Raw genomic sequence first — 19,291 nt, 5'->3', positions numbered from 1 at the left:
TGGAAGAATAGATACAAATAGGATCAGCAACTCTCCTCAGGATGCCAGATTTGGTCAAAGTTTGGTGTAAGCAAATTTGTATGTACCATAATGGCAGTGTATAGCACAGTGATCCGTTTATGATGCCTGAACCACAGACTCTAAAAAGATGAGCGATAATTCAAAGGATAGAAACCAACATAGACGAATGACATTCATGACTAAGCGTTACAATGGATATAATGATTTAGACAAAGCTGGAACAAGGAGTCTGAAGGAAAGCGAGCACATCTATGCCGTGCTACAGGAATCAACAATGTGAATGGTTTGATGAAATGTCAAATATTTTTCATGAAGGAAGAGAGTGTGACTATAACTCAAGCAGGAAGAGAAGGAGAAGGGAAGATAGGTCAACAAAAATAACTGAAACCCCAATTTAGAAGATGAAGTGTCACTGCTGAAGCTATTCTTATGCAGGAATGTAGCCCTTCGTCACTCCTTGGCGCTCCTGAGTTGCTGCTGAGGTGGAAGCAAACTAAGGAATACTCGGTCAGGCAAGTGCAACTGATTGGCAGGACTATGAGTGATTCTCATCTTCTACTCACCCACTCAGGACGGCAGTCCAATTTGAGCTCTGCTGTCAATGACCCTGCATGGGATACATGCACCCTCTTTCCTTCTTGAGTATGCCACGCAATGTATATCCGTACTGGCACCATATGAGTAATCGCCACCTCGGTACTACAAATGTAACCATTCTTGCCTTCGGGGACCACTCCTCCGTTCCGAAAAGCACCCTCATACAAGTCTTTTGCAGCCTTGGGGTTGGAAGTACGGCCACTTCCCGGCGTACAATGGGTTGCATATGCCTTGTGGCCCTGTGCCAGAAAAGATGTGGTTGTTTGGTCGACTGGATCTGTCACAGAAAGGGATCGCAACCATTTTGCCTTTCCTTCAGTGAAATGGGATTTTCGCTTCCTGTCTTTGTGCTCAAGTGGTCCAGTAATAATGCCTTCTGCTACTATGACTGGATCACTAATCATGCACTGTGTCTTATTTTCACCTTGGGTTTGTAGATGCATTTCGACCGGGTGTCCACTGTAGTTGATCCAAGCTGCGCTTCTCACGTTGCGGTATCCGACATGTTTCACTCTCACAAGATGACTATCCACCTTATCCTGTGACATATCGTTCCCCTCCGACTGCACTCCCCTCACAGAATAGCCATCTTGCTGGTCCTCAACCAACTTCTTGTCACTGATATGCCTTGTAGTGGATCTTCCTGTGGCCAACAGAATAAAGAAGTTGATGTTTTGTCCTATTCTGGTAGCACAGTATGAAACAATGACTTACCTCTGTGCTTGACAACCACCCCACCTATATCATACGAGCACCACCATTCTGCAATTAGTGATAACACCACATGTGTGTGATGGGAATTTTGTGGCTAGACCTACCAAAAGGTCCACCAGGATTGTCATTGTCAGGCTTAGCAGCTGGAAGCGGTGACAATGATGATCAGCGTTAAACAAAACCTCTGGGAACAAGTCTGCAACCTTACCTATGGCCAAATTTGCTTCTGTGCTGAAATGATTGGTCACTATAGCAATCTTGTCAGCTCGGACTGAAAGCAAGGGGAGGTGAAGGATCCTCACATTGACTCCCTGTAAGACTACCAGACATGTAGTGTGTGGAAGATGTCAAAAAGTCCAGCTCTTCCTCTATTGCTGATCTGGGTTGCTTTCCACGAACATCTAATGGATGTTCATTAGTGATTAAATATATACTTGATTGTAATCCTCCCTCCTCACCTACGACAGATTGGCTGTTACTGTGTGAAGGATATTCGTTCACAAATGAGGGGCCTGCTCCATAGACTCCAGCACCAGCCATTCCTGTAGAATTCTTGATCAGCATGTGACAGAAATGTATGATCTGTATGCAAGATTGGAACATACCAGGATATCCTGCAAGGTATGTATCTCTAGAGCCTAAGCCACAGATGGGATGGTATGTGTGAGTGATCGCACTTGCACTTGTGTATGGGACTGCACACTTACCAGCAACAGATTGTTGGCTGTCAGCCCCAAAGGGTGCCCAACTGGGTTGTTCTGCAACAACGTCCACTCAGTCTAGGGTGCTATCTATTATATATCCAAGTGCACAGACACTCACCATGAGGAGTATAACCAGGTACTGCAATTCCAGCATTGCCTGACAATCCCTGTTAGATCTGAAGACTCTTTGCAGCTCACTTCCGCATATTACCATAACCAAACTTACTACTTGATGCATTGGTGTAGGTGTGGTATTCCATGGGCGGTAGTGCTGGAAAGGATAGCTTATCAGTGATGAAGCATGACAAGTGTAGGGCTTCACCTGTCATGGGCTGCTGCTGGTACACCCGTGGAAAAGAGCTGTCAAAGGTTGAACCTGCGCCAGGGTACACTAGAATTCTTGAATCAGCTTTGCTATCATTTGTGTCAAATGATGCTCAAAGATGCTTTGTATCCTCACTTTCCTGACCAGACACCGTGAATGTGTTCCAATCTGAATCTGTTCCAGAGGGGGGATCTTTGGTTACATATGTTAGGGGCAGTATCAATGTGGTGAGATTGTAAGGAATGACAACATACTGGAGGGTTCACCCTGTTCATCATAGTAGATGTTGTTTGACATAGCAGAGTTTGTAATGTATATGAGCTTGATGAGGAGCGGTGAATTTGGGAAAGGTATTGGAAATAAATTAGAAATTGATATAGCGGAAGTGCACTGATACTGTTGTCCATAATCAGAGGGTACTTATACCTTGTTATGCCCACACACGCCACAAGTCTGGCCTTCCAAGTAATGAAAGGATTCACTTCGAAAGTCGATTTGCACTGTTTTGCATGACATCATGACACGCTGAATCGTCCCAAATTAGCCTCAGACACTGCCACCCATTGCATCACCACATACTGTCTCAGTGCACGTCACTATATCCTCTGGCATTGTGTTTGATTGCCTTGCATCTTTTGTTGTTATTTGCCTGTCTGATGTCATTTGACTGCATACACATTATTCACATCATCTGACATCATCTGCATTGCTTGACCATATCATCCCCAAATGATGTCACATTACATCACTTCTTTCAACAAGATCGACCTCTGTCTGAGCAAATTGATTCTCCAAGCTTATGAGGTCGCTGCTAGCAAGAAGCCTCTGTCATGTATTGTGGCCACAGCTCTTCTGCGGTGAGACAACAATCCTCCCTCATAGACAACTCAAGCTGAAAGTTGGTAATGAGGACAGTCCATAATCAATCTCTAAGCACTGAGGCTGACATATCTGGGTGGTAAGTATTTACCAACAATGTGAATGATCATCTCCCACAGGCATCAATCCCCTGCCTCCTCCACAAACAGTTCTTGATTGTTCCCAACTATGAATTGCTCTGTGAGTCCCACTCATACAGTTGCATGATTGGCCTTATTCAAAACTTCCTGTTGTCACGTCATCATCTTGTCAGAGGCGGGTCCGTTGACGGGCCTTCGAGAGGAATATGGGATGCAAATAGGATGCAGTCCTGTTCCAAATTGTACGGGTCAAGTACCAAGTGTACGAGACTTGGGGTTGCCTAGTAGAACGCTTCACATGTATGATAGTAGTGAATTAGACAGAGGAATATACATTTGTCACAGGAATAACTATGTATGAGTCCTGTGCACATGTATATAAGTACCAATGATACTACGAGAACTGTGGGAACGATTCCTCAGCCAAGTCGGCCATCGCCTATTTCGATCGCCTCCAGGTCAGCTTCAAACTAGATGACGGTGGATGGCAGGTCGAACTTTTTGGGGGCCGGATTGGGGTGTCATGACACAAGTCAATTGTACAGTTGTACTAGGTTGTGACAATCATCGATTGACCCTCCAGATTAAGGGGCATGAACCAGAGGAATCTTGGTGCTTGCCAAACGCTATGACAGCATATTAAGCTCACTGGCAGGCTAGGAGTATGCCATGCACTACCTAGAAATGTATCAACCAGCATTGTGGTGATACTTGTAGGCCCCAGAGACAGGGACTGCATGACATCAGTTGTTCCTCGCACTTCACATTCTTTTGCAAACTCGCACCATTCCAGCTCATCAACAGCCATAGCTTGTCCTGGAATAGTATGGGAGTTGACAAAAGGTTCTGGGGCAACTAATAGTTTCAATCTTGGGGTCAATATCAGAAGGTGCTGTTTCGCACAGAGCCTCAGCATTAAGCCAACAAGCTGTCCTGTCATCTATTTTTCAGCACTTCAAGCTGTTGTCCATGTTTTGTCACCTTGAGATGTTGTGATATATACAATCAATATCATTGGAACAGTCTGAAACACTGACTAAGGTCTTGAGAACCAAATGATGTAGTGAAGACTGTGCACTGTGAATTCTAATTTGGAGCATTGGGCTGTGATCCTCTGACTCAACTCACATCTCAAATGGGGCAAAGGGGGAGAGTATTGACACTCAAACTGTTTGGAAACGGATTATTATCACATATAAACTGATGATGAAAGGAGTTTCACTTTGAAACAGGTTGATGAGTCTAATCATCCATGTTACATCATTTGACATCATCATGCATCCATTGACATCCCACTATGTCATCTTCATCAGAAGTACATGATTACACTATACTCAGCGTGGATTGAAATGATGCATCATAGTGTTGCACAGATCAGTTCAGCTACGCTGCACACCAGACAACATCACGTCACATTATATCACATAGTGATCTGACCCTTGGCATGACATTTAGTAGTAACCTTGCAACACCTTTCAATATATCAAACAATTCAATTTCCACTTCTCCACCCAATACAAAACATGTCCTTTCATCAGACATACCTCCTTTGCATAATTCAAGGGGTCCTTCTTCCAAGGAGGTAAATTCCTACTTGCTTCTGCTGCACTTATATACCCAGTCTTGTCATCAAAGAGCAGGTTTTCCTCCTTCCTCCCAATATAATTCTGAACAATCCACCGTAAACAAGCTTATTCACACTGTCTCATCCATTGTTGCCTGCTGCTATTTTGCTCCTAACAATGCCTTCATCATCCAATACTCAGCACCGCTTCCAGATTGTGTCTGGCGCAGGTACACAAGGAAAGTCATCTGCTTTCCAAAGGGATGATGGCACCTGGTGTCTCCCTCCTCTTCCTGACAACACAGTGATGGACTGGCCAGGTCAGCGCTTTGCATTCCTACTTTCTGATGTGTACTGATATTGCTACCCATTCTCGATTCTTGAAGGAACCCATCCTGCACATTACACCATAGGAGCACAACTTCTTCCCACTGCACATACTGGCACTCAGCACCCTGTGTATCAGTCCAGTCCCATCAACACACAAACTGCCAGCACCTCATTTTACCCTGTATACGAAGATGCATTCCCATCACCCTTGGTTTTCTCCCAAGGAACATTGTCAAGAAATGATCAATATGAACAGGACACATGCCAGACCTCCAGCCAGCCCTTTGCACAGCGCTCTAGAGAGAAGGAGACTGTCAATGCCATTGCAGTAACTGAGGAAAAAGGAATACGTATTTGTGCAAACACTACTCTGCTGTTTGACAAAGTACTCATGGATGCAAGAAGCAATAATGTACATGTGGACAACACCTATGAACCTGGAAAACTGTGTAGCAAGACTACTTACAAGATGTCAGTGCTTCTTCAGCGTGGCAAAGTGACAGGGCCCCCTGGAGACAGGTACTGGGTTGGTGATGAAGCCAAAGAGAGCAAACAGACTGAGTGGACAACATACATTGAATTGGACATGGCGACTGCAAAGGCAAGTGCCCAAGAGCCTAAAAAGCACAAGAATGATGGCAGTACCAAAGACACTTTCAAACTTAGTAGAATCATTGTCGACAAACAGTCAAGTAGCAGGCCTGCCACAAAATTTGCCCCGGGTGTGTGTGATTGTTTCAGAAAACAGCATACCATTCCTGTCCATTCATATGCAACAGTCCTCAGGGCAACCAACAATGCAGTGTACTCAACTGGTTCAATCCCATGCCTGTTCAGGGGTCATTTCCTGCCAAGGAAGTCAAAGGCACACACGTCCATGAGCATGCAGGGGATGGTCCATTTCACCCTCTCGCTCAACCCTGAAACCCAAAGTGTTGCTGCCTAGAATCAATCCACAGATTGAATGCTGGCAGTCATCTTGCTGTTGAGGGAACAGCAAGTGAGGCAGAGGTTAGAATAGAAAGGGGAAATAGAGGAGAGGCATCTAATAGTAATAACAGTAGGAAGTAGCACCTGTTAAGACGTGAAGCAGAATAAGGAGGATTGCACATTGGGGGGTCCAAATATCTGAGTAATAGCTTGCATAATGCACTTAGGCACAGTTGGGGTTCATTGGCAAGTTACTTCTACTGGTCATATAAGTGGCTTCCACCAGTGAGCTTGAGCAAAACTCTCATCATTCACTTCTACAGGACTCTAGGGGCACAACTTGAATGGTAAAAGGCTTATGAATTTGTTGTCGACATAGCCCACCCCTTTCCAAGTCGATTGTAACTCCTCCCCACTTATGTCATATATATCACACACAAGCGGTCACACAGTCAGCTTCAAACTGTACACGTTTTTTTCTTGGCCTCTGTTTGCCTGTCATCAATGTCACAGTCACTAGTGACATCGCTATTCAGGACCACATTGTGGAGCCCAGTAACTACCCAGTCAAAACTCCTAGCAGTATTAAGTGGTCCCAGCACGATTGGTTGGTAGTGTCAGTGGATATAGGGGCGGTAGCGGCAGCACCACAGCACGACAGCAGAGGTTGAAAAGAGGCTCACCTTGAAACATTTTGACAAGTCTCATCATCTCATGTTACATCACTTGGCATTATTGTGCATCATTTGCCTTCAAGCTAGGTCAACATCATCAAGCTACATGATTTTATACCTTGTAAAGGTGGGTCATCATATCGCTTCAGTGCATGTGGTCTATACATCAGGCCTCCTAATGTTCAAGTCACATCACATCATGGTACTTTCCACGAGGTACTTCCCTTTGTTTTATCTTCAATGCCTTGCAACATGTTGTAACATATCAAACTGTGTGTGTTTCTTCCTACCAACATAAGAGTTTGCTTGTTTCCCCTCCCTCACCTAATATGACCTATCTGCTTTTGACAGGTTTACCTCCTTTGAGAGAATGCAAAGGGTACTGTGTCAAATCTGGTCTTCTTTTCAGGTGGCAAGAATGCAAGTGTGTGCGTGAGTGATATATTCAGTGCTATCCTTAAGAATCAAGTCTTTCACCTTCCCTCACCAAACATTTCTCAATCATTCTGACATATCCATAGCTACACTTTCTTTGCTAACTCCGTCTCCTGAACACTTGCCATGTCATCACAATCATACCACTCTGAAGACTGGGAATCCAACAGCCCTGACAGCCACACACATGAAGCAGAGTGTGCATCCAGTTCCAGTCACAATAGGTCAGATGCAAGTGGGCCCCTTCTACTGCTGCCTAACCAAGTGCCTCGAATTCCATATCTCAACCGATGGCAGGGACAAGGTAAGCATAACCATTGATAATGGGTTGGATCTGCTGACGTTATTTCCCATTTCTGCCCTCAAGGCATAACTGATCCTGCAGGCTATGCAAAGTTCAATCTTCCAGCAGCACATCCATCATCACCTGGATCTATTCAAGATTGGGATCCAGAGTTGACCCTACCTGCAATGCGTGGGGAGCTCAGTCACTTGCCTCCACAGTGTTCTTCCCAAAGCACAGATACACCCTCCTTTCCTTATCGGCACATGGATAGAGCAACAAGTGGAAAAGGGATACATCTCTGCAATGAGGCTTCAGAGCTGTTTAAAGATGCAATCCGAGCAGCAAGAACCACCACTCTATCTCTGGACCCACATTCAGGATCAGGAAAGTCATGCCATGCAATCTCTCATAAGAAGACAGTGTATGTTCAGTATGGTGAGGTTTCAGCATCCGACGGGCGCTGGACTACAGATGAAGAAAAGGAAGAGAAGCAATTTGTTTGGACAACACATCTTGAATTGGACATTGAATCTGCCCAAGGCAAGCGAAAACGCAATATAGCTCAATCCTTCCTGAACAGCAGGAACAGTTTCATAATGACAATGTTGTCGATAAAGCGTCATTTGTTGCCGCCCTTAAAAAATGGTTCTACAGATGACATGATCCAACTGTTCAGACATGAAAACACCATTTTTTCCAACAACAAAAAATTAACCATTCTCAAAATGTCAGACAATGGAAAATACCTCACTCAACCATTTGAATGTGATATCAAGGGTCACTTAGACCCAAAGGGAAGCGACTTGCGTGTGTCAATGCATGGGAAGCTCTCTTTCACTGTGTCACTGGAGTCTGCTCACTAGGGTGCTGCCACCCTGAGTCATCCCACACACCGATAATGTGCCATACACTTACCGCCAAGGGAGCAGCAAATGGAAAGGGGATTCCAGTGAGAAAGGCGAGATAGAATGAGGATGTCTGATGTAGGCAATAGCACCTATAGATATGTTGATAGGATCATCGATCATGAATGGGTCATAGTGTAAATATCAGAATGAAATCTTGTGTTGAATTTGGCATGGTCAATGACTATGGGCAAGTTACTTTTACCAGTCTTCTATGGGGCCTGAAATAACATACTGCCTAGCAGTTGCCAATCACCCTGTCCAAACACTGTATCACTTTACATGGTCTCGATAAAAGGGATTTTGCTGGTACTCCCAATTCTGGCTATATATACCCGAGGATGCTGGTCTTGTTAGTCGTTGTTCATAACAGGGCCTTCTACAAGTTGCTTCTGCAAGATTCTTGCCAATCACCTTCATGAGCACTCTGTGAGTAAAACACAATTAGCCAAAATGCTCCTTGTTTAATTGTGTATACCTCACCTTATCCAAGAACTGTTCTTGGTCATCCTCAGCTATGTATACATAATTGGGTGCCACTCAAAAAGTCTTGCAGTTGGTCTTGAACCCAGCATCCTTTCTTGGCAGCCTGGTTTTCCATGTCATCACCATCACAGTCACCGTTGTCATCACGCAAGGCAAGGGTCAAGAAAGATAACCTATTTCCACTTGAAATCTCTAGGGCTGAAATGAGAATAGTGGTGAACGTGAATGCTAAATGTGTTTTCGGCAACGGTTGATAGCCGGGATGGATAACTAAATGTCGTTATCATCGATCTCGATTATTTGTACACTACTTCCGATTGTCTTCCTCCTATTCACTATCGCATCGTATCTCTCTTGTGTAGTCTTCCGCGGACATCGTCAACTTGAATCGTCTGCTCAGTAGCTCCCCGCATCTTTGGTAACCGGAACGATCTCCGTAACGCGAAACAAGATCAAGAAACGATGACAACTCCGTTCCTCCCTTCATCGATCCCGCTCGTCCCCCTCCCTCCACCTCAAGTACTCTTCCCTCATCTCCGAGCGTCGATCCCACTCACCTCAACCCAGCTGTCCTTGGTACTGGAGAGCGTCCAGACTAATTCTGAAAAGGAGAGAAAGAAGGTGGGAGGCGTGGAGGGCAGGACGGTGGGGGTCGTACCTGTTCTGGATATTGATAGGAGAGTAGGAAGATGGGGAACTGGTGAGCTGCCTGCGGTACTCTAATCCCTCTTCGTCCGGCGAATCACACTTGTCCTCAGTGGTCTCATGTTGAAATGAACAAAAAGATCTAACTGACACTGCATCGCACAGCGGCGAGAATAAAAGGTGTGGAGAAGAGCAAGGATGAGGATGATGTGTATCTGCTCATCGTTGAAGGCCTCGTAAGCGGATCCCATTTGATGAAATGCCTGTTGGAGAAGATAATGAGCTTTTATCACTATCTGCTTGACTAGACTCGCATACGACTACCCCATTCTCTCCCACCTGTACTCTCCATCCTGCCCAACATTCCCCTCCCATCGTCAGTCTACTCCATCCCACTCCCTCCCCTTCCCTCCATGCAACAACCGATCGATCTCCTCCCCTTCGCAGAACGACTACTCCCATCTCAGCTCCATTCCAGACTATCATCGATCCCTCCTACGTTGCTGGCCGATCTGCTGGTGACGGTATTAGGTGTGAGCTGGGAACATAAGGTTGAGATCTTGGGCATACCAGACGTAGAAGAACGTTGTGCCAAAGTCAAGGATTTCCTAGTGGAAATCATGCTCAATCGTGGTATACCTCCTCCAGACGAGGCGTCTCTCAACAAGGAAAGGAGACTCATCAAAGCCACTCCCATATCACCGACCATTCTCGGCGTTGGTAATAATCCTCGAGCTACTTCGAGAACAAACAACAAGTCCGACTCCATGGCTAACATACCCGAAGACTTGCAACCGATCCACAAGCTCTTCCAAGCTCGTCTTCCCGAACTTTCCCAACCTGCTCACCTGTCCCTGACCCGCGAACTCGCACGACTGAACAAGATCCCGCCCCAATCTGCAGAATATGGCGTGTCCAAGACGTATGTCGAATGGATATTGGCTTTGCCCTGGAAGAGGGTGAGCGATAAAGGTATGGAGATCGATCTTGATCAGGCGAGAAAGATGTTGGACGACGAACATGAGGGTCTGGAAAAGGTCAAAAGGAGGGTGGTAGAGTATCTAGCGGTGTACAGGTGAGGTACCAGCTGCTCCAGGTCCTGTGGTTTGCAACATAGCTGATGCACCATTCTTGGTAATAGGTTGAAGAAACAGTTGTTCCAGGAAGAACAGGAGAAGAAGAAAGCACTTGTCCTTCCTGCACCGAATGGAGATTCCAAGGTCAAACGACTCGATGCTGAAGTGGCAGATAACCTTCTCGAACTGGTGCCCGCCTCAGACAGGAGAGATCTCGAAGACTCGTCCCAACTACCGACGCTACAGGAGCAAGAGGATGGTCCGCCGGACGATGTGTATAGGGATAAAGGACCGATCTTGTTATTGGTCGGACCGCCGGGAGTGGGGAAGACGTGAGTCAGCTGCCGGTTCACCACGACTCTGGAAGGAGAGTGCTGATCGGGGGCAACGGTGTGTAGATCCATCGCACGGTCTTTGGCAAGCTCTTTGGGCCGAAAGTTCCATCGCATCTCCCTCGGTGGTGTGAGGGACGAAGCGGAGATCAGAGGACATCGCAGGACGTAAGCTAGCTTCCACATCCGTCACCTCAGGGATATACAAGCTGACCGATTGTGTGTGGCAGATATGTGGGTGCTCTGCCGGGATTGCTCGTTCAGGCAATGAGGAAGGTTGGGGTGTCGAACCCGCTCATTTTGCTGGATGAGCTTGATAAAGGTGAGCTGCCAGAACCTGGGCTTTCCTAAGGAGCGATAGCTGACACCACTTGCTCGTAGTTGGCACATCAAACTTCCATGGAGATCCATCAGCTGCTCTGTTAGAAGCGCTCGATCCTGCTCAGAATTGGAACTTCCACGACCAGTGAGCTCATCACATTACACCGCGGGATCAGACACAGCTGGCAAATCCATCGAGCTCATGAATAGCTGACACGTCCACTGTTATCCCATATAGCTACTTAGGCGACGTCCCTATTGACCTCTCTCAAGTTCTGTTCATCGCCACAGCCAATTCCCTCGATACGATGTCATGGCCTCTTCGAGATCGATGCGAGATCATTGAATGTTCAGGATACATTACTCCCGAGAAATTGGCCATTGCGAGACGGTTCCTCCTCCCGAAACAGATCAAAGAGAGCGGACTGAATGAGAAGCTTGTCAATATCGAGGACGGAGTGTTGGAGAAGGTCATCACGGAGTACACGTGGGAGGTGAGCTGCGTCGTGTGCAGTTTGGACCGCGCGTGAGAGCGATAAGGATGGCTGATGTTGATCATGATGACTTAGTCTGGAGTTCGATCCCTGGAACGTGAACTGGGGAAAGTGTGCAGGACTAAAGCTGTGGAGTACTCAGCTTGGCGCGAGTTAGGTACTAAGGGAGAAGATAGAAATTATGAGCCCCGTATCGATGCGGACGACGTGGAAAGGATATTGGGCGTATCGCATTTCCTGCCAGAGGCAAAAGATGGGGAGATGAGACCTGGTATGGTGAAGTGAGTGGCAAGCTCGAGCTCATGGCCTTCATGAGACATAGTAGGGTGCACTAGCTGATTATCTTGATTGTGGCAGCGGTCTAACGTACGATGGTTCTGGGAACGGCTCTGTGCTGGTCCTCGAGACACTGTTGATTCCAGGTGGAAACGGAAGACTTGTCATTACCGGTCGTCTAGGAGAAGTGTTCAGGGAAAGCATAGAGCTCTGCTTGACATGGGTGCGTATTAATGCTACTTCCCAACTTCGTCAACTCTGATGAGCCTCGTCTACAGGTCAAGTCACGTTCGCTGAGCTTGGGTATCACCACTTCTGTCACGCAAGATCCTCTGAAAGGCTATGATATCCATGTAAGCTGCTCGCTGCCGACTTCCGGTGAATCAGCTGACGGAGCAACATCGTACAGTATCACACGCCCGAAGGAGCAGTAAAGAAAGACGGTCCTAGCGCTGGTATCGGAACCGTCCTCGCTTTTGTCAGCCTGTTGACCGGAAGACCGGTACCTCATACTCTGGCCGTGACTGGGGAGATGTCGTTGAGAGGCAAAGTGTGCGTTGAATCAGCTGCATGTCCGGTGATAATCGGGATGGAGCTGACGAATCAAAATGAGCACAGATTGAGAATAGGCGGTGTGAAGGAGAAGACACTCGGTGCACATCGGTCTGGTATCACAAAGTACGTCATCTAGCGGGTACCTGGCGAATCACCCATATCCGGGACGTCAAAACTGATTACATTTGCGTGTGATTCTGTAGGATCATAATGCCAGCCGGTAATAAGAAAGAGGTAGATTCTGACGTTCCGGAACAAGTCAAGAAGGATATACAGTTCGTCTTTGTGGCCAGTATCGAAGAAGCGATCGAGGAAGTTTGGGGCAAGGAGATTTGGTCAGAAGGGAAAGTGAGAGTTGACGCGAGGTTGTAGCGCGGAGAGAGAGACGTAGTTGTCACGAACGGGGTTGTCGGAGAGAGTGAATCCGTTCTGTTGTCATATCGTAGTGTCCGTTGTATTACTGTCCTTCTTGTGCGTGAACCTTGATGATGATGATGCCCGAATGACCGATAAGTGACGCTGACGCATGTCGTTCGGTTCGGCTGGATGCATAGAGTACGAGTACCAGTACAAGTGCGGCAAGTTAAAAAACAGATCGTCGAGATCTGTTTGTTCAGGCACAGAGATAAGCGATAAGAGAACGCACGAAGGCAAAGAAGCGGGATGACGAAGCGGAATGTGTGATCGACAGGTGATCACAATTGACTGCGAGCGAGCGAGCCAGCCAGCCGACTCGCATGCGTGTGTGCGTCAGACATAATAGTCTAGAGATATAAGGATGGTGTATACAAGATGTGATCCGCCCGACTGGCAGATGTCCCCAATCCTCCTTGCTCTGAATTTCCACTTCTACTACTGCAGTGGTAACTAAAACGTTCGCAAGATGATTATGGAGAAGAAAGACGCTACGCTCGGAGGAGTTAATCGTCAAGGACAACCGGGACAGACGATGAAAGTGATCGTATTCACTTCGACAGGTGATCAAGGCAGAAGTGTCTGTGAAAAGTTGGTAACAGATGGTGCATTCGAAGTGTGGGGCGTGACGAGGGACGTTAATGGGAAAGGAGCAAAAGGTGGGTCTAGCCCCCCGGCTTTCGAAATCGTGTACCGTAGTCGTAGTGTGATCCGTCCATAAGGTCGGAACGCTAGTATGGATCATGCGTAGAGTTGTACTGATTTTTCAATGGGCGTGGGGTTGTGTAGCGCTCGCCGCGAAGGGTGTGAAAATGGTCAGAGCGGACTTGGATGATCCGGCGAGCTACAAACCTCATCTGGAAGGGATGGACGGAGCATACGTGAATGCCGATTGTGAGTCGATCTTCTCCCAACCGGATGTTATCATGGACCGCACTTTGGAATGATCACATCACCCAGCTGAACATGACACATCCGCCGTCTAATGTGATCAAGCGTCGCTCGTCACAGTCTCTCTCTCTGAACATATTCCTCGAGCATGGCTGTCGCTGACACCTCTCACTCCCGCCGCAGTCTTCTCAACGTACTTTGCGAACGGGCAAGATTCCCCCACGGCACAAGCTACCGAAGTCAGACAGACCAAAGTTGTCATTGACGCTTGTAAAGCTGCAGGTGTGGGACATGTTGTCTTTTCAGCGCTGGACGAGTATGAAAAGGAGGAATGGAAAGTGCCCCATTTCGAATCGAAAGCGGAGAGTGAGTAGAGCATATCGTATCACTTTTTGTCTGACTTCGCTCCCCCTCTGTCCCCCTCTGCCTCGTACTGTGTGTACCTTGGGGCAGTTGTGATTATGTGGAGTTGCATTGGACTTCCGTTCTACAATTCGCATAATTGACTCACTCATTATTTCTGGTCGTAGCCGCTCGATATATCAAAGAGATCTATAATGGCCACGTCGATCGACCCAATGCGATCCACCACGACCTGATCTACACAAACATATACACATGCACGTACTTCTCCGACATGCTCAAATTCGGGATGCTCAACCCCGACCCGGAGTCCAAGAACAAGGACGAATGGATATTGGGTCTGCCAGTGCCGGATGATACGAAAGTGGCGGGCTTTGCGGTGGAACAGTTGGGAGAATGGGTGAAGAAGGCGTTCTTGGATCATAAGTCTTGGGCAGGTGAGTCGCGAGTCGGGGCGGAGTACGAGGCATTCTAGAAGTACATTGGCTGTGGTGGTATTTTGGCGAGAGACGAGATCTCGGACGGGTCGTATTCGATATGAAGAAGAACAAACTTTGAATTGCAGATCGACGCGGATTCGGTACTTACTCATATTGCGGCTGGAAAGGTGGTTCCCAGAAACTCAAGGCCGCTTTCTTCGAGTCACTGCTGACATCTGTCTCGAACCTGTGCCTAGGCAAAGACATGCAAATCTGCTCGGAGTACATCACCCCTACCAATATGGCCGAAATCATCTCCAAGACGATGGGGATGAAAGTCCGAACACTCGGGATGACCCGCGAGGCATTCAGTTCTCAAAAACACAGGAAGAATCTCGGCGATCCGTTGTGGTTGACTTACAATGCCTATGTTGACGGGTGAGTATAGCTTCGCTGTCCAACCGGCTGGTGAAGGTGTGAGTGGGACGTGAGTGAACGCTGATGAGATGATATAGTTTTTTCAAGAGGGATATCGATGAGAGCAAGAAGGTCTATCCCGATCAATGGGATTTCGAAGGATGGGCAAGTCAGAGTAAGGAGCTCAAGGCGGTATTCAACCAGGCTTGAGACGCTGGGGGTGTACAGTAGCCCTGTGCGGAACGTCAACGAGTTGTATTTGTGTTGTTCTGTGACCGAAAAACCAGCAAAAACGGATGTCTCAGTTGTATATATTGTATGCATGTCATGTGTGGGAGCAACAATGAGTCAAACAGCAGTATGTACAGTGTTCACGACCGATCGACTCGCCGCAGACCTATTCGCCAGTAACTTGGTAACGGTAATAACCTCAAAGACGATGATAAAGTCACATTCCGCCACAGTCATCGAACCTCTTTCGCTTGATACAGTATCTCTTCCCAGAGTCGCGTAGAGTAGTGAACAAGGTACGTGCTGTGCTTGTATTTTAGAACCAACAGTGCACGACTGGACCATGTGAGACAACGACGATCTTCGTGTGTAGGTGTAAGAGTAAGGAACGGAACGTGCCACACCGCTCGGGTCACCTCGCAACTGGTAGAATGCGAAAAGTGGACCGAACAACGAGTCGTCCGATAACAAAGTCAACAAGATTACACGCGGATTCTCCTCTCCCCATTAGAACCAAGGTACATTGTCCACTCGTTGTATCGTGGCGGGGCTCGTCCCATTCAAGCACGAGCACCCGTAGTGTTCGGGTCTGTGCGACATGAACGTGTTTATCACGATCATGCTGGGTTGACATCGTTGTCCGATTGCAGAACACATATACACATATACACATATACACATATACGAGCTGTTTCGTTCCTTTTCCTTACCCGTTAGCTTGATATTCTGTCTGAGGTTATATACCGATTTCCCCATCGTAGCAGGCTTTGTATGTAGATAACTTAGAGTCATCTTACTCATTCCGGACAATGGCTGTGGCTCTGGCTGTTGCTTCGATGCGAAAAGATCCGATCGGGCAGTCGGGACCAGTTTACCCTGAGCTATGCCATCCTGACCCTGAGATAAGTTGACACAACAAGGTGAGGCTGCCACGAGGTTTCTGCGCGTCGACAAACATAATACCCTATAACAAAAAACGAGACTAGTTGGAAAAGTTAAAAACCCGTCTGGATGGCAGACCCTGAAATTCCGCAGAGTGACTGAGAGAGAGAGAGAGAAAGTGTATGGTATGGTCCCACACTACACCCCACCGACACGTCCTCACGCTCACGTCGTGCAATCTAGTTGATATCACATCATATCTTTCTCTTTCTTCAAACATCTTCTTCTCATAGAATAGATTCATAGAGAAAGAAACGACAAGATGGCCCCTATCGAAGTCAAGAAGATCTGTTGTAGTGAGTTATCATCGTCTCCCTCACTTCTCCTATGGAGCACGCTCCTCAATACAAGTGTTCATCTCTACGCGTGAAGTGGAGAAAAAAGAGATAGCAGCTGACCGATCCTTTGCTCTTCCCTCAACTTGTAGTCGGTGCTGGTTATGTCGGTGAGTCAAGCTTCTCCTCAGCTCACAGCACAGCAGAACACGCGCTGATAGTATCTCTTTGCAAATAGGTGGTCCCACTTGTGCTGTCATGTACGATAACGTTTATCTTTTTCAGACGACAGGTCTGATCGAGCTGACGTGTTGTGTTCAACTTGCTTAACAACAATAGCGCATTGAAGTGGTGAGTCAACACTCCTATCGAGCTCAGACGAGCTACTGTCGCGTCGCGATCCTTCCATCTACCCCCCTCACCTTGCTTGTACCCCTCTTGCACAACTTCGATCTTCTCCAAACCCCCTTTCCATAGCAAACACGTGTCCACACGTGTTGCGTGTTCCTCTTCTCTACTGCAACCTCTTCGTAGTGTTCTCATCCTATTGCTACCGATGTGACGTTAGAACTAAGGCTGACTCTACCCCCTCCACAGTCCCCACATCCAGGTCACCATCGTCGACCTTAACCAGGCCCGAATCGACGCTTGGAACTCTGATGAGCTTCCTATCTACGAGCCCGGACTCGAGGATGTCGTCAAGGCTACTAGGGGAAAGAACCTCTTCTTCAGCACCGACGTCGACAAGGGTATCGCCGATGCCGAGTGAGTAATCGATCACTAAAGTGCCCGGACGCACTCGGCGTCTTGGGAGGAATGTAAGAACACCTGCTGATCGATAACCCCAACGCACAGCCTTATCTTCGTCTCCGTCAACACTCCCACCAAGAAGTCTGGTATCGGAGCTGGTTTCGCTGCCGATTTGAAGTAAGCCCTTCCCTCATCTGAGTGGGCTTGACTCTTCACTAACGAGCCCCACAGGTTCCTTCAACTCGCTACTCGACGAATCGCCGAGGTTGCTACTTCCTCCAAGATCGTTGTTGAGAAGTCCACCGTTCCCTGCAGGACCGCTGAGTGAGCTATTTGCATCGTGTATTTGTTCGCACAACAAGCTAACCCGCCCCTGATCAGCGCTATGCGAACTATCCTCGAGGCCAACTCCAAGCCCGGATGCAGATTCGACATTCTTTCCAACCCTGGTGAGTGGCTCGTGTCCAAAGACTTGTGGTCTTGTGCTGACGCCTCCCGCAGAGTTCCTTGCTGAGGGTACCGCTATTGCCGACTTGTTCGCTCCCGACAGAGTCCTCATCGGTTCTCTCCAAACCGAGGAGGGTCTTGACGCTTGTCGAGCTCTTTCCAACGTCTACTCCAACTGGGTTCCCCGAGACCAAATCCTCACCGTCGGTCTTTGGTCTTCCGAGCTTTCCAAGCTTGCCGCCAACGCCATGTTGGCCCAAAGAATCTCCTCCGTCAACGCCCTTTCTGCCATCTGTGAGGCTACCGGTGCCAACATCGACGAGGTCGCCTACGCCGTCGGTAAGGACACCCGAATGGGTTCCAAGTTCCTCAAGGCCTCTGTTGTGAGTATAGTCAGCTGAAACAGTTGAACACATCCAGCTGACTTTATGCTCGTAGGGTTTCGGTGGTTCTTGTTTCCAGAAGGATATCCTCAACTTGGTCTACTTGTCCGAGTCCCTTCACCTTCCCGAGGTCGCCAAGTACTGGCGAAGCGTTGTTGAGTTGGTAAGTGTTTTTGCCTCCGGGAGAGTTGATCAATACTGACTACTCTGCAGAACGAGTACCAGAAGAGCCGATTCGCTCGAAAGGTCGTCGACACTCTCTTCAACACGTGAGTAAGGTTATATGGGGCAAATGAGCTCTTACTGACGTCCTCGCAGCATCACCGGCAAGAAGATTGCTGTCCTTGGTTGGGCCTTCAAGAAGGACACTGGTGACAGTGAGTGGCTCACGTACAAATCAACAGACCAGTATTGACGCTGTCTCCCAATTTCCAGCTCGAGAATCACCCGCTATCACCATCACCAACCACTTCTTGTCCGAGAAGGCTCGTATCTCCATCTACGACCCTCAAGTCACCGAGTCTCAGATGTGGCTCGACTTGACCGAGTGAGTGGTAATCAGTCAGTCCGACGTGGTCCATAAAGCTGACAAATCGTACAGCTACGGAGACATCCCCGCTGAGCCCAGTATGTTTACTTTATCTCTCCCCATGAAAGAGAATTTGACACTGACAACCTCATAGTCAAGCCCCACATCACCATCAACAAGACTGTCGAGGAGGCTTGTGCCGGTGCCGAGGCCATTGTCGTCTGTACCGAGTGGGACGAGTTCAAGACTCTTGACTGGGAGAAGAGTGAGTACAGTTAGGGACGTTATCAGAACGATGTTGCTGACTCGGTCGCGTCTTAGTCTACGCCAACTGTCCCCGACCCGCTTTCGTCTTCGAGTAAGTAATCCTTGTTTTGACGTTTGGGACGTGTGCTGATGAGCATACCTTACTTTATAGCGGTCGACTCATCCTTGACCGAAAGAAGCTCACCGACATCGGTTTCCAGGTCATCACCATCGGTTCCGGTGACCGAATCTAGAAAGGTTCGCCTTGCAAATAAATGCTTTCAAAATCTACATATCCCGTCCTACAAGCATTATCTATACCATATACATTCCTGATATTCTCTTCCACACATCC

General features: G+C 47.7%; 3 protein-coding genes across 3 annotated transcripts; all 3 read left to right on the top strand.

Moving 5' to 3' along the window:
- Window positions 1-9,392: 9,392 nt before the first annotated feature.
- On the top strand, window positions 9,393-13,001 carry CI109_104925 (ATP-dependent protease La; the record flags this gene model as incomplete). The annotated part of the gene is made up of 14 exons (XM_032007412.1): window positions 9,393-9,630; window positions 9,741-9,811; window positions 9,884-10,650; window positions 10,717-10,983; window positions 11,050-11,151; window positions 11,214-11,305; window positions 11,365-11,449; window positions 11,543-11,798; window positions 11,874-12,079; window positions 12,156-12,297; window positions 12,353-12,427; window positions 12,484-12,626; window positions 12,693-12,752; window positions 12,833-13,001. The coding sequence occupies 14 exons, from the start codon at window positions 9,393-9,395 to the stop codon at window positions 12,999-13,001; spliced, it is 2,673 nt and encodes an 890-aa protein (XP_031858318.1).
- A 577-nt stretch (window positions 13,002-13,578) lies between these two features.
- Window positions 13,579-15,343, top strand: CI109_104924 (uncharacterized protein; the record flags this gene model as incomplete). Its single annotated transcript, XM_032007413.2, has 6 exons — window positions 13,579-13,702; window positions 13,833-13,937; window positions 14,118-14,300; window positions 14,465-14,734; window positions 14,974-15,154; window positions 15,232-15,343. The coding sequence occupies 6 exons, from the start codon at window positions 13,579-13,581 to the stop codon at window positions 15,341-15,343; spliced, it is 975 nt and encodes a 324-aa protein (XP_031858319.2).
- Window positions 15,344-16,568: 1,225 nt separating this feature from the next.
- CI109_104923 (uncharacterized protein) lies at window positions 16,569-19,190 on the top strand (the record flags this gene model as incomplete). The annotated part of the gene is made up of 16 exons (XM_065967579.1): window positions 16,569-16,602; window positions 16,734-16,751; window positions 16,820-16,841; window positions 17,179-17,346; window positions 17,437-17,508; window positions 17,563-17,655; window positions 17,713-17,780; window positions 17,833-18,161; window positions 18,217-18,324; window positions 18,375-18,430; window positions 18,480-18,538; window positions 18,597-18,708; window positions 18,763-18,788; window positions 18,845-18,955; window positions 19,012-19,048; window positions 19,109-19,190. The coding sequence occupies 16 exons, from the start codon at window positions 16,569-16,571 to the stop codon at window positions 19,188-19,190; spliced, it is 1,395 nt and encodes a 464-aa protein (XP_065823651.1).
- Between the last annotated feature and the right edge of the window lie 101 nt (window positions 19,191-19,291).

The sequence above is a fragment of the Kwoniella shandongensis genome, chromosome 8 (assembly GCF_008629635.2).
Source record: "Kwoniella shandongensis chromosome 8, complete sequence".
Lineage (NCBI taxonomy): Eukaryota > Fungi > Basidiomycota > Tremellomycetes > Tremellales > Cryptococcaceae > Kwoniella > Kwoniella shandongensis.
The sequence above is the reverse complement of the archived record's forward strand: the minus strand, read 5'-3'. Positions and strand labels throughout refer to the sequence as shown.